This window comes from Zingiber officinale, chromosome 10B (assembly GCF_018446385.1).
Source record: "Zingiber officinale cultivar Zhangliang chromosome 10B, Zo_v1.1, whole genome shotgun sequence".
Taxonomy (NCBI): domain Eukaryota; kingdom Viridiplantae; phylum Streptophyta; class Magnoliopsida; order Zingiberales; family Zingiberaceae; genus Zingiber; species Zingiber officinale.
The window spans coordinates 6,660,558-6,676,113 of record NC_056005.1 but is presented as its reverse complement, the minus strand read 5'-3'; the positions used below and the strand labels follow the sequence as shown (position 1 = coordinate 6,676,113).

Sequence of the window (15,556 nt, the reverse complement as noted above, 5' to 3'; positions counted from 1 at the left end):
TGGTGAGTGAAACCAGGCAATGGAAGCCCTACTGAGTGAAGCTAGGCCCTAGTGAGTGAAGCTAGGTGGTGGAAGTCTTGTTGAGTGAAGCTCGACAGTGGAGGTTTTAGTAAGTGAAGTTAGGCCTTAGTGAGTGAAGCTAGATGGTAAAAGTCCTAGTGAGTGAAGCTTGGCAATAGAAATCCCTTGGGGGATGTAACTCTAGGTACTGGGAAGTTTTGAGGGAGTGAACTTCAAGCATGAAGCCTAGCAGGTCTGGTGGACTTACAGGAGTATGACTTGATCCTAAGGGATTGACCCTTATGTGGTGACTTGGAGGAGGAGCCTCCAAGTAAAAGGTAAGCCTAGTAGGTTAGATAGACTTACAAGAGTGCAACTTGATTCTAAGGGATTAAACCTTAGGGTGAATCGGACTTAACTTGGGTCAAACCGGATCCAAACCGGTTCAGTAGACTGAACCAACAATTTGATAGACCGACTGGGTTTGATCTGAATTGCTGAGATGATGTGGTAAAATATCTGGTTCATCTTTATGATTTGGATGAGGATAAGGACAAGTTAGATGATGTGGATAGAGATAAGACTTGATCCAGATATAAGTTCATCTAGATAAGAATTGATCCAGATAAGGATATGATCAAACTCTATAAAAGGAGATGAAGACTCTACATTCAAGATAACTTCTTCAATTCTACTCTTCATCTCTGCGCTCAGAAAGCTACGCTACGAAGCTTTGTGACAAGGGAAGCTCCAAGGGGTGCACTATGCTCAGGACTTCCGGATCAACAATCATCTTTTATTTGGTTTATTTATTACAAGTTGTATTTCATTTATTATTATTTATGCTTGTATCTCAAACTATAAGATGAGTTTCTCCACCTCTGGATAGTTCCGGAAAGGATACTGTTGGTGCAATTTGCACTAATCATCTAACTCATATTTTAATGAATGACAAGTGAACTAAAGTTAGAGTATTTTGTGATCTAATTTCTTTACCAAGTGTGCAGGAGTTGACGGTCTGAAGGATCTAACATCAAGCTGAAATCCAGCCAAGTCCGTGAGACCCGATAATTGGTGGGAAGACCAAATAGGTCTACAGGATCCGATATCTAGCAAGAAGTCTGGTTGGGTCTGCGGGACCTAACAACCAGCAGAATTCCAGTTGGATCTGCGAGACCTGACAACTGGCGGGAAGACCTGGTGGGTTAAAGACAAGTCAAGTGACTACAGTTGGTAAGTAAGAGGTAAGCAACTGGAGAAGAGATCTAGTGAGGACGTGTTCCCGGTTGAGGGAAATATAAGCGTTGGTCCAATTTAGGTCCATTTGAGAAACTTAAGTTGAGACCTTGACTAGATCTTGGTCTCAAAGAGATAGTATCTAATTACTACTTCTATCTTATTAATGTCGTGCTAACTCTATTTTACAGGATAAATATATTTTTATTTGTGTAGACTAACTTTTTTTTACAGGAAGGAGAAGTGCGAAAAAGGGGGGTCCAGGAGCCCGGAATTGGTCAAGGCACCCCGACCAGAAAAGTTATCTAGGAGTTGAGTTAGAGCGCATTGATTGGTCAAGCACACATCAACAGTACAGGCCCCTGGAGGGGGAACAGGCACCTGGAGGTGGATAAAACTTAGCGGATGAAGTTTCAAGGAGAGGTTGCCACGTCTTCATGGTCCAAGAGTCCGGAGGGGTTCCAGGAGCCCGGAATGGGCCTATATAAGGGTCTTCGACCAGCAACTTTAGGACATCATCTGCTACGATTTTCCTTCCTACACAATGTCTCAAAAAGGCTCTGACGATGGTGTAACGCTCCACCAACGGACACTAGGCTTTACTTAGTTCTCTTTGTTGTCAGTTACAGTTTTATTTTTAGTTCTTATACTCAATCTTTATAATCCATTTACGAACTGATAGTGATTGTGCATCGAAAGCTGTCGACGATCACTAGTCTTGGAGTAGGAGTCATTACAGGCTCTAAATCAAGTAAAACTTGGCATTGTTAGCATTATTTTTTTTTTGTTTTCCTTTTCCACTACGTAATTCATTTTAACTCATGATTTTCAAAGAATACTATTCACCCCCCTCTAGTGTATTTATGGTCCTACACATACCACTAGTGGACGACGCCTCCCATGATTAGGCGTTGGATGTATTGACCCTATGAGGTTGGAAATCAAGTAAATCTCGTGAGTATTATTTTCTTTAAGTTTTTATTATATTCCACTGTGACTGACATTTTGATAGAAAGAACTAACGAAATTGAAACGAAAAGAGACGGATCGATATTCACCCCCGCCCTATCAACGCCACTGATCCTACACAATCGACCTTGGGTCAAGATTGACCAAGTTGACCATTCTCGGGTTGGCTCAAGCTTGGGTTTCGATGTTTAATCAATATACGAAAGTGAAGTCAAGTAGGTTAAGGTTGACTAGATAGTTGACGATGTTGGAAGTCCAATGGAAAATTAGCAAGAGAAAAGTCTAAGTGGGTCATAGAGGATTCAACACTTGGCAATCTGAAGTCCAACGAGAAGTTGGCAAGAAGAAAGTTAAGTAGGTCATGGAGGACCAAACACTTGGTGATCGAAAGTCCAATAAGAAGCTGGCAAGAGGAAAATCCAAGTGGGCCATGGAGAACCAGATATTTGGTGATCGAAAGTCCAATGGGAAGTTGATAAGGGATCTAAGTGGGTCATAGAGGATAGACACTTGTCAATCAGAAGTCTAACGGAAAGTTGGCAAGAGGAAAGTCCACGTAGATCACGGAGGATCAGACACTTGGTGATTGGAAGCCCAATAGAAAGTTGGCACAAGATAGTAACTCTGAGTGGGTCATGAAGAATTGAACACTTGGTATGAGATAAAAAGTTCAAATGGGTCAAAAGTTAATAGGATACTTGGTGAAGAAGTCTTGGCAAGTCAAAGTTAACTTGATGCTAGGCAATGAGAAGTTTGAACAAATCACGGATGATTTCAGGGTTGAGCAAAGGAACACTAAACTCGGATTCAGAGTTAGGGTTGGGCAATCGATTTGATTGAGTCAATTGATTGAGAGCTTATTTTGGGAGCACATTAGGATCCAGAATCGATTGATTCAATCGATTAGGCTTAAGGCAATCACAATCAATTGGTAGTTAAGTTTTGCGAGGAAACAGAAATTTACTGAATCGATTGACCTAATCGATTCAGCCTTATCAATCGATTGGGCTAATCAATTGACAATGCTTTCTTGAGAGAATAAGGATTAAGAATCGTTTGAGGCAATCAATTGGAAGTCATCAATCAATTGTTAGGCAAAAAAGAGTCATTCTATAGGTTTGAATGATCGGATTTGACGTGACAATCGATTGAGAATAATATCAATCAATTGAGAGGCATTTGTCAGCACAAAAGAAACCTTAGAAAAGAGAGTTTCGTGCAGTTTTGAAGCGTCCGGTTCTTGAGGGTTTGGGGCAAAAGTGATGTTATATTTCCTACCACTAAGCGGCAATTCAAAGAAAGAAAAAACAAGTAAAGCAAGGTTCTTTATTGTAAAATTATTTTCGATTTATTTTGTAATCTTGTTTGCATTTTTATTGTGTTCTTGTAAGAACAAGCTTGTACAAGGCTTCTCTGCCTTTAAAAAGTTTCTGAGAAGAAGAGTGTTCATAATGAACGTGATGACTGGTGTGGACCATTGGATTAGTCATCTCAAGGAGTTACTATCTTGTGGACCATTGTACAAGCTTGTGCGGTGTGTGCAGGTGCGGTGCCAAGACGAAGGAGGCATTTTTTTTCATAGCATTTTTAATTAAATAAGATATAACTTAGTAAGTGGGCCCAAGTGCGCAATGTTAAATAAATAAAATAATAAAAAAAGTAAAAACATTAAACACGTCCTCTGCTTTTATTTTCTTTTTCTTTAATTCTTTGCCAATTGTCGATTTGCCCTCTTCACTGCTCCTTTGCATAACGAGTGAACGACGGCGGAAATAAACCCTAAATCCCTAACATCTTCCTCTCTCACTCCAACTCTCCTCCAAGGCTCCAATCCTCCAACCAAGTCTCCAAGTGCGATAGTCGGTGCCTCTGAGCCTCGGGCCCTCGGTGGAGTGCGGACCCGCAGTTTCGCTCGCGAACAACCAAGCGGCAAGCGGCGACAGTAGTCTCCAATCTCCAACCGGCAAGTCGGCAACAGAATCTCTAAGGCTCCAAGCTCCAACGTCATTTTCCCATAAGGTTTGAACTTAGATTTGTTGTATTTTATTTTTTTTTACAGTTTAATTTTTTTTGGAAATGTACAGAATACCATTTTACTTACCATTGAAGTTTAGTTTTATATTAGATTGTTAATTTTTCATTATTATTTGATTTTTTTTACAAAATGTACAGAATTGCATTTGTAGTTTAGTTTTCCATTACTATTCTATTATATTGGTACTTGGTAGTGGTAGTTTATTAAGTTTTAGTTCAACTATTCAACATATATTTTTTCATTACATAATTTTTTTTTAGTTATTTATTTGTGTTGGATATGGAGATATTTTTTAAACGAACTCGTAGTTCCGGCTCTAGCTCCTCTAATGAGCCGAATGTTATTGAACAAGTGGAAAGTCAATCCCGTGTAGAATTAAATTTGGATGATATTGTTAGTGATCGGGATTACGAAAACCAATTGAAGAATTTGATATTGCTATTTGAGATCAAGCTCGAAGAGAGTATGTGCTCCGAGGGTCTTGTCAACCAAATGGTCATGTGTATCTGAAAATAACTTTTGGTAATCAAGAAAGAAGTTTTCAAGGAACTTGGTATAAAAAATATACATGGCTAGAGTATAGCATATCAAAAGATACTTCATTTTATTTTTGGTGTTATCTTTTCAAACCGTTAAATAAAGAAAATGTAGATAATGCCTTTATAAAAGATGGATACAACAATTGGAAAAGGGCATTAGAAAGATTCAATCGTCATATGGAGACTATGAATAGCTATCACAATGAAGCTAGAATACAGTTTGAGGCTTTTCAAGATCAAAGACATAGTGTGGGGAATATTTTACGAGTACATAGTCGCGATATGGAAATTGATTATCGCACTCATTTAACAGCAATGTTGGATGTGACACGCTTTCTATTGAAGCAAGGGTTACCTTTTCGAGGACACGATGAGTCAACTAGTTCTTCAAATAGAGGTAATTTTCTTGAGCTGCTTGAATGATATAATCAACGAAATGAAGAGGTTTCTAAAGTTATAAAACAAAATGCTCTTGCAAACAATCCATTGACTTCCCCAAAAATTCAAAAGGATTTAACACGTGCTTGTGCTTCAGAGATCACACTTGCTATAATCAATGATATTGGAGATAAATTCTTTTCTTTGATGGTTGATGAGGCTCGGGACAGTTCAGTGAAGGAGCATATGGGAGTTGTTTTGAGGCATGTGAATAAAAAAGGATGTGTGATTGAACGATTTCTTGCGGTTGTACATGTGCCTGACACTAGTTCTCATTCTTTGAAAATGACTATTGATGCTTTATTTGTGCAACATGGTTTATCATTATCTAGATTGAGAGGCCAAGGATATGATGGAGCTTTAAATATGTGTGGCGAGTTTAATGGATTGAAATCCCTGATACTACAAGAAAATTCATTTGCAATGTATGTTCATTGTTTCTCTCATCAACTCCAATTAGTTCTTATTGCTGTTGCCCATGACAATTTTACTGTGAGTGAATTTTTTGGGTATATAACCATGATTGTGAATATATCTGGGGCATCTTGTAAGAGGAGAGATCAACTTAGAAAGATTCAACATGATAAGATAATTGCTGAATTGGAAAGTGGAGAAATTACTAGTGGAAAAGGAAAAAAATCAAGAAACTAATTTAGCAAGACCTGGAGATACTCATTGGGGATCACACTACTTAACATTACTTTGTTTATGCTTTATGTGGTCTTCAGTGATAGAAGTGTTAGGAAATGTACATGATGATGCCTCTTATTCTGTGAATAAAGGTGTTGCTGCAGGTTTAATTGAGAAGATGGAGAGTTATCAATTTGTTTTTGTGTTACATTTGATGAAGTATATATTGGGAATTACAAATGAGTTATCACTTTCCCTATAACAAGGGGATCAAAATATTGTTCAAGCCATGTCCTTGGTTAGAAGTGTGAAATGCCGACTACAAGACTTCAGGGAAGATGGATGACAGATAATTTTGGAACAAGTTAACACATTTTGTGAATTGAATATGATTCCAATACTTGATATGGAGGACAACATGCTAACTCGTGGTCATGGCAGGCATAGAGGGCAACTCATCACCAATTTTCATCATTATCGTGTGGAGATTTTTTCAGGTATTATTTTTAAAAATATATTTTTTTGTTAAAGAGATTTCATTGATTATTAATCTGATCATGGTTGCAAATTTGAATGCTACGTTGTTGATTGAATTATACAAGAGATGAATAATCATTTTTCAGAAGTTAGTACAAAATTGCTTGGTTGCATATTATGTCTTCATCCAAGAAATTCTTTCTCTCAATTTGATGTTCACAAACTCATCCATCTTGCCGATTTTTATCCCGAGGACTTCTGTGGTACTGATTATTTATTTTTAGAACAACAACTTATGAGTTACTTTTATAATCTGCGGGATGATCCTTACTTTCCTTCAATTGATGAATTGGGAACTCTTGCTCAAAAATTGGTTGAGACAGAAAAACATTTGGTGTTCCCATTGATTTATCGTATGATAGAGTTGACATTAGTTTTACCAGTTGTAACTGCTTCGGTTGAACGAGTTTTTTCTGCAATGAAGACTGTGAAGACTGATTTACGCAATAGAATGGGAGATGAATGGATGAATGACAGTTTAATTGTATATATTGAAAAGGATATTTTTTCTACAATTGAAAATGAGCAAATATTACAACATTTTCAACGAATGCAGTCTCGTAGAATCCAATTATCTCCTTTTGTACCGACTCGTCGGCTGTCGCAGACTTCTGTGCCAACCTAGAAATGAAGCTCACCTATGGAAGAAAGGTAGACTAATCTTTCCTAAACTTCTAGTTTTTTTTCTTACAAGTTAGATCAAGTGTTCTCAATGTTAATTTATCAGGTTATGGTCTTATGGAGATTCGGTCGAGTATTAAGTGGGACAAGGGAATGGCTCTCAGGTTCTAGTCTCTTGGACTCTTGGTAAACTCTAACAATATCATTTCAATCACATATTATAAGTATTAGTATTGCAGTCTGTTATATGGTTTAAATGAGAATCCTAAGTATTTAACAAGATCAATTGGTTGCAATTAACTTAATAGGCTAATAGCTTTTGCATGGAGAGTGTTTCATGTTGTTAGTTATCAAGTGGATTGCAAAATGAGATGTACAACTATTTCTTATTGCTTCTATATTGGCAGAAATATTTGTTATTAAAGTGTTCTTTGTTTATCGTTGATTCCTCAAAATTGAACCTCTTTTTTTTTTGCTATGTTTTACACTATTTGTTATGAGAATTTCATGCATATTATTATTTATGTAAGCGACGTTCATGTTTATTTGGCTGCAGTTTTTGCAGCAACGTATATTATGCAAGAGTTAGAGCCTTGGAGGGATCAACACACTGGAAATGAATAGGCTAGAACTTAACTTCTTTGTCAGTTAGATTTCAGACTTCATGTGTATAGTTTCTGTAGCAGCATCGTATATTATGCAAGAGTTGATGTAAAACTTTAATTATTAAATATTTTTATTTAGTCGCACAAAAAAATATTTATACAATTCAGTCCCCCTGATTTTTTTTCTGGTTCCGCCCCTGATATCAAGAGAAGCGATCAGAGCTATTAATCCCCTCTAGCTCGCACAGATCTTAACGTTATCAATGAACATGGTTAACAATATTTTATTTGAATATTATTCCTGAATAATTCATAATCCCTATTTATTAATATTAACGAGTTAACACAAGTTTATTCATTTAATTAAGTAAATTATTAAATTTATTTATTTATTTGATTTTATATGTATTGAATAAATGTTAATATTTTTGTATTAAATTGAATATTAGGTGTTTTCCTGAATCTATTGATTCATTTATAAACCTTAACCTAAGCATACAATTAGAGATGGATAATCCTAAAGAAAAATAATATAGTCTTAATTCCCTGATTAGGTAAAAGATGAGAAAATGCATTAAAATAAATATTATTATTATAATCAACAATGATGGTGTATCATTCGCATCATCATTCAAATGTATAAATTTGAGTGTCCGGAGCACTAGTGTGACGGTAGAATATAATACTTTTAAATTTTGGATTGAATCTCAATTTTAATAAATGAATGAATAAATTTTTTCTTAATGAATAGTTAGATCGGACTGATAAATCATTTGTTATGAATATTTTATAATTTATTCTAAAAACTGATAAAAAATTTTTAATAGATCAGATTGATCATCTAAATTAACCGACTAGATATACGATATCAATTAAAAAAAAATGTACGAATTTGAGACTGACGATGGGGCATCACCTTGACTTCTTACTATTTTGAATTGATAGTGCGTCCTTCTTGAATTGTTGCACCTAAAAAGCAGCGTCTTAATGATTTGATAATTGGGTCATCTCTTGAATTTTAACATCTTCAAGCAGAAAGTATAAGCGAGGAATAATGAGACAAGTGCTCTACTGTATACTTTAACTGATTCTGAATCATAGAGAATAGTTATATTAGATATCCTTGGTGAGTTTTAAAGTGTATATAATTCATCGAGAGAGGATCAGACTATATTGAAAGTCAGGATATTCAGAGTTCAATCATCAATCACTAGTACTTTCTTATATACTGTATGTTATTAATATTGAATTTACATCTAAATCTGTTAGCATCCACAAGAAGAGGGAAGAAGCTCGAGGAAAATGATAGAGAGAGAACTAAGTCATGAGGTTTGATGAAATTTCAATGGAAGAATCACACTTTTGAAGTCCTTATAAACCACGTCGAGGTAGGAGCTAATCATGACTAAAAAGAATAATTTTGATCAAGTAAAAAAGGTAATCCAAAATTACATAAAATTAAGAATAAAAAACCATTTCCATCTTCCCAGATAAGACTTATATTAATCATCAGATGAGTTGGTCAATAAGTCAACTGTAAAAGTGAGTTCTCGACGTGAGAACCCGTGCTGCATGCAAACAAATGAAGTAATTCTTCTGGACTCAGATTGTTGAGATAATGCCAATTTACAGTTAATGAGCTTGTCTTTCACTGATGTGACTGTCAAGAAAAGCCTTTGGAACAAATCTTCACATGGAAAAAAAGGTTGAAATGACTTGCTTGGAAGGTCATTTCCGGAACAAAAGCCTTGATGCCATCTAATTCAAAGGCCATTGACCCAAAAACCTGAAAAATGTGTGTGAATTCAGATGCAATGCTGTAAAAAGTATGTAAGTTTTATAATAAAGAAAGCTTTCGCAGCATCCGGGAACTCAGATGTGTTACCTACATGGCCCTCCTGTACAATGATGAAAGCTGATCCAAATAGAAATCATAGGGGGTCGAAAGAGCAAAACCTTCAAGCTCTTTCATGGGATGGGTACCCACGACAATAGTTGGCCCGCTGCTTTGAGAAAGAAGCAGTGGTGCAATAATTCTCACTGATGAAAGCTTACCACAGGCAATGATCGACAAAACTAGTGCATGCCCTCCCTGCTAGGTTTGATGATGGCACACATCCTTTATTGTCCTTCATAATGTCCTCTATTTGTAATTTAGTTGTCATTCTCTTACCAGCTCGTGGGAAATCATAATCAAGATGCAACTTTTTAAAGCCATGTATCGTCCTTGAAAAGCCAGTTTGGCAGCTTGCTGATCACCAGCATTGTAATGTGTCCAAGCCCGGTAACAAGCAAGTCGATCAGTTAGAAAATAATAGGTATTTCTCGGACAACAAAATATTGGTATCAGATTCTGGATATGCAATCCGCTTCGAGTGGTTACGATCTACAAGAAATGTACATGTTCAGAAATCTCACCTCGACTGAGGGATCTATGGCAGTGTTGTAAGAATGTATAAAATATGGAATTCCTGAAAGCTTTACAAGATTTCCTACGAAAGAAACTAGATATAATTCTTCGCCAGGAATATATATATGAAATTTTCATCTACAGGAGCAATTAAACAAGGCTATAGTAGCTTCAGGAGAGGACATGCAAGACAGGGCTGCTCCACCGTGCACCATGCAGCCAAATATAGGTACCTAATAATTGCAGATAAATGAGTGTAATGCTTTTGCTTTGGGAGATGGAGGACGACAAAAGATGAGTTCTCAAATCACGTGTGGATGTGTACAAGTGCTAACGACAAGAGATGAGACAGAACTTGTACACAAGCCTACCTAATTAGCTATTACTGATGTATTGTATGCATACACATAATCCCCACGGTCGTGCAATCCACTTTCCTATTGCGTGTACGTTCCTGTAGCCCTGCAAATTACTTTCTTCTCTGAGCACGGATATGAAGTAGCTAACTCATATTTATTGTTGATTAGAATGACTAAATAATAGCTCATTGAAGTCCTTATTGTTTAACCTTCAATACTTACCCTTCAGTAGTTAGTTTGCACCACCAAGTTTGACAAACGACGCACGTGTGTATCCCTCAATCATAGATAATGGGTTGATCCCAATTAATAGTAGTTGCTAATCCAATAATTAAAACCAAATCGGCAAATGTAGACAAGAACTAATGTTGGTGCTGAAGCTAGATTTACTCAAAACGGTCAAAGGCATATGCAAGAGCAGGAAGGCTGCGCTCGGTGAAAGGTAGCAACTCTGCCACAACTTTCATCCTCGAGATCTGCCTGCAAGCATGGGTGCGCAACCAACAGCAGCGTTAGTCTTATGAGACGAGGAGGAGGCAACGCAGAAAGCAGACACATCCATTACCTTACCTGCTCTGCTCTGGCCCCCTTCTTACCTATATACAATAATTTCATCAAACACGTTCATGATATGGCCTGCCAAGCTGCATGCTCCACCAGCTGCCTCTGCGAAATGATTCGTGAATCCTGGTAAAGTCCTAGAAGTGGAGATGATGATGATGGTGATGAGGCTAATCGCTCAGCCCCGTGGTAATGCAGGGCATGATGATGCCGGAGGTGGGCTTACTCCTGACCCTTCTTTTCCGCCACCATCTTGTCAAGCGAGTTCGTCCCAAAAAGAAAATTTGCGATCAATATAGTGAATCCCCTAATAACATGGGCCGTGCACACACATCTCTCTCTCTGCTATTTGAAATTTGAATAATAGTTAAGGTGATGATGGTATTGGATATGTTTTTATGAAGTTCCAATGTCGCATCCTCGCCGACTCCAAGCCATGAGTTTTCCTCCTCGACAATGGCAAAATTCCCTCTTCCGGCCACTGCACTATGGGTAAAACATCTTCCTCTGGCCGACAAAAAAAATGGGCTACACGCCCTCCCGGTTGTTGTCGCCTCTTTATCTACAAGGCCGGCAAATATACACACAAAAAGGATTAGTTCCGAGGTAGGACAAAAAAAAAGGTTAACGAAATGGCCTCCCTGTCGTCCAGATTTACTATTCAAATTTGTTGCTTGTCGTCCATTGGCGAAACGTTCGGTATAACTCGAGCAATCCAAGACAGAATCTGCCGTCGGCAGCCATTGGCCATCTACCTGCAACTGAATAGGAAGAGAGCAGAGGAAGGGGATGTCCAGTCCTCCCTTTCCTATGGGAGGATGCAACTTCAGAGGAAGATATTTAAGTTTTTTTTTTTTTTAAAGTATATGATATTGTACCTTGAGATTTTTGCCCAAAAAATGGGGGAAAAAAAAACTCACAATCTCCTTGCATACTTTCGATGCATGCAGTAGAGTTCGGTCCATCCATCAGACCATCACAAGCTTCATTTCAAAAGCTCGATCACACACATCCCCCCGTACGCGTATAGCATATACTTGTTTCAGTAAGTATTCAGCACACCTCATCGCGAAAACAGAGGAGAGAATCTCTCGTCGTCGCGATCCCTACAAAATAACCAAACGTCCGCTACAGTCCAAGTACTGACTGGTTTTTCTTTTGCATGGGAAGCGTTGGGAACGTAGATGAAGCTGTACGTTTTTATAGTTATACTACACTTCTTCTTCGCGTTGGGGACGACCTCCCACTTTTTCTAGTATTTTAACTGAAGATTCTGAACGAGTTTTGACTTTGGCAGTTTGGGAGGTGGTGCGAGGTGAATAAAATCTCAGCGTTTCCTCGTGCGCGGACAACGTGCATGGGCGTGTCTTTGTTTTTCCACGGCGAGACGACGGGAAGGAGACGGCGACGAGAGGAGAGAGGAAACGGATTAAAGAAATGGGAATGTCTTGTGGACTCCAACGACGCTGCGCTGGAAACTAATAAATAGCATTCGAATCCGTGATCTAGAGTGTCACCTTGCACTGGGACCCACGACCCTCCGCCAATTAGGTACGATGACGCCCGCCGAACGCTGTCCGCCTTCCGATCCTCCGCTCGCGATTCGACGACCGTTGAGATCGGTTAACGGCGACGTCAGTGATCCTGCTGTCATTTAACGTCCTCCGTCAGTTCTGCGGCTCGATAAATACCCTCGGCGGACCCTTCTCGAAGTCTCTCCCTCTCTGCACCGCGAGACGACTCTCACTTCGCTGCAGCTTTACGAGTCGCCTTCTCTGATGTCCGCTTGAGAGAGCTGTCGCGTTGCTCTCTGTTCGGCAGATGGGGATGGAGAAGCAAGAAGGCAAGGAGAGAGAGCGCATCGAGACCGTCCTCAAGATCTTAAAGAAGCAAGCTCCTCTCACGGTGAAGCAGGTTTCAATCGCTCCTGATTTTTCTTCCTCTCTTATGCACATAAAAGTGCGCGTACGTGTTCTCATTTACGCTGTTTGCGTTGCAGGAGAAGTTCTGCAACGATGCCTGCGTCGAACGGTTCCTGAAAGCCAAGGGAGATAACGCGAAGAAGGCGGCGAAGCAACTAAGAGCCGTCCTTTGTTGGAGAGAGAGCGTCGGAACTGGTTCCTTCTCTTTGGCTCTTTGCTAACAGACGTTTCTTACTCTTTCGAAATCTCTTTTGTTTGTTTTCTGAATTCGTCCTAAAATGCGGCGTCGTCTTTTTGAAACTTCTTTATCGGGCTGTGACATGTTACTTGAGCCATGATTTGAACCAACGCTCGCTACTTTTTATGCATCATCGGGCGGGTGCCTGCTTTTTCTTTTGAGCTAACCGATACTACGTTTCTTTTGGACTCAGATCATTTAATAGCCGATGAGTTCTCTGAGGAACTGGCCGGTGGCTTCGCTTACGTCGCAGGTCACGACGGCGAAGCCAGGCCTGTTGTGGTAAGCACCTCATATTGATATTAACTTTATATGAACACTAATCTAAATGGTGATTCTAGTGATCGATTCATTTTTGGTTACAGGTTTTCCGCATCAAGCAAGAGTATCCGAAAACTCATTCACAAAAATTGTGAGACCTATTCCATCTTCTTTCTACTCTGTGCTCTGTGCTCTGTGCTCTGTGCTCTGTGCTTTGTGGTGTATTATTAATGCCTTCCTTGTTTCCTGCAGGTTTGTTCGCCTATTGGTCTTCACGTTGGAAGTGGCAATGTCATCCATGTCAAGATTCGTGGACCAGTTCGTGATTCTTTTCGATGCCAGTACGTTCAAAATCCAATAGTAAATAAACAATCACTTTTGTATCGGTGTTCAACGAACATACATACTGACCAACGAATAATGCACTAACATCTGCTTGGAAAAGAGAATTAGACGTTAACTAAAAGTATCCTCGCTTACTCTGCTCTGTTGCAAGTCACAAGAGCCCACTGGGGCTGCCTGCTCTGGTTCGGTGGGGAGCTGTCTCCCGACCAAAACAAACCCGGCATCAGGCTCCATGCATTGACCTTAATCACTCTGTTACAAAACAAACTTTACCGTATTCTAATCGTCTTCATTCTACGTGAAGACGTGAGCACAGGCTTCTTGTTCCATTCTGTGCACCATTATTTCCTCTGTTTTCTTGAACAACACTTCAAGTGATGAAAAGGGAAAACAACGTGCAGGCTTCTTCAGGTCGGCATCGGCTTTCCTCAACTTTCTCATGGGCACTCTCAAGATCATCTACGACTACTATCCATGCCGTCTTCACAAGGCTTTCGTCGTCGATCCTCCTTCCCTCTTCTCCTATCTCTGGAAGGTATTGTTGATGTTGTTTTTTTTTCTCGTGGTGTTTGTTGCAACTTGATATTGTTTTGATATGTGTTGACGCAGGGTGTCCGTCCATTTGTGGAACTGGCTTCGGTCACAGCGGTGGTCTCGTCCCTCGACTTCGACGAGTCGCTCGAAGACGCCGTGTTCGGGTCGTACCCGACGAGGACGGCGTCGCTACGGTTCGACGCGGCGGCCGACGCAGCCGCAAAGGCCTCCTCAAGAGTCGGCCTCTCCATGTCGTCGCGCTTCTCCTTCACCGTCTCCCACCTCGACTCCCTGAAGCCGTGGTACCTCTCCACCACCACGGCCACTCCGCGCGCGGCGCCCACCGAAAGCCCTTCCCTCATCGGCGCGTCCTCGCTCAACGCCCGGTCCTTCTCGTTCGCCTCCCCGGCCGCGCGCTCCGCGCCGCACTCCGCCGCCGCCTTCTCCTGGGCGCCGGACCCACGAAGCACGCCGTCCACCTCGTGCAAATTCTCTCCGAGAAAGCAGAGGAAACCACCCCCGCCGTCCCCGACACCACAGCAGCAACCGAGGACACCTCGCCCGTCCTTCTTGCAGTCGCCGGTGGCGCTGTTCTCCTTCCGGAAAGAGGCTCACCCGGCGCATAGTCGAGGCGAGAGGGAGAGGGAATTGTTCCTCCCCTATCTCAGGTTCCACCGGCGGCCGTACGATGAGATGGTGTACCGAGCGAAGATGCGGCCGCCGCTCGGCGGGCTCATCTCCATCATCTCCCCGCACCTCAAGCAGCAACACCAGCAGCAACTGCGTCGCAACGCCGTTAACATCCACCACCACCACAATCGCTAAGCTACTGAGCTAATATTACTGCTTCTTTTTATTTAATTTCCCTAATGAGATTAATTATACCACGCCTCCTCTCTGTGATTGACTATATGACTAGAGTTTCAAATCCACGATTAGTTGCGATGTAAAATATTAATCTCCTGTGGCAAATAACTGTGACGCATCACACTGCACATTATTTAACCTTCCATCACTGATTGACTGTGGACTCAAGGTTCCATAGGTTAAGGCAAAAACAATTTCTTAATTTACAACTACGTCTTCATTTTGGGTAAACGCCAAAACTTCTACTGGATCATCGGAGTGCAGAGTTAAAGTAAATTGGCTGAAACCTCAACTGGGTTCACCGGTAGATTCAGCAATTAAAAATTTGTTCCGGTAAAAACATCTAAATTTGGTTGGGTGAACCGGTATGTTGCTCAATATTTAATAAGCTTGTGTGCGTTGAGGCGGCTGATACTTCAAAAACTTCGAAATGGCATGAAGGAATGGGC

At 40.3% G+C, this 15,556-nt stretch overlaps 1 protein-coding gene across 1 annotated transcript; it reads left to right on the top strand.

Annotated features, from left to right (window-relative positions):
• The first annotated feature begins 12,641 nt into the window (after window positions 1–12,641).
• On the top strand, window positions 12,642–15,227 carry LOC122029723. Its single transcript, XM_042588832.1, has 7 exons — window positions 12,642–12,854; window positions 12,940–13,057; window positions 13,294–13,382; window positions 13,466–13,512; window positions 13,614–13,702; window positions 14,108–14,241; window positions 14,316–15,227. The coding sequence occupies exons 1-7, from the start codon at window positions 12,762–12,764 to the stop codon at window positions 15,063–15,065; spliced, it is 1,320 nt and encodes a 439-aa protein (XP_042444766.1). The 5' UTR covers window positions 12,642–12,761; the 3' UTR covers window positions 15,066–15,227.
• Window positions 15,228–15,556: the final 329 nt, after the last annotated feature.

Bases quoted from the DNA above. Each gene is read 5' to 3' on its own strand.
- LOC122029723 (XM_042588832.1), top strand. From the start codon at position 12,762: ATGGGGATGGAGAAGCAAGAAGGCAAGGAGAGAGAGCGCATCGAGACC. The intron at 13,513-13,613 runs GTGAGACCTATT...TGTTTCCTGCAG, and splicing joins AAAACTCATTCACAAAAATT to GTTTGTTCGCCTATTGGTCT. The intron at 14,242-14,315 runs GTATTGTTGATG...GTGTTGACGCAG, and splicing joins TCTTCTCCTATCTCTGGAAG to GGTGTCCGTCCATTTGTGGA.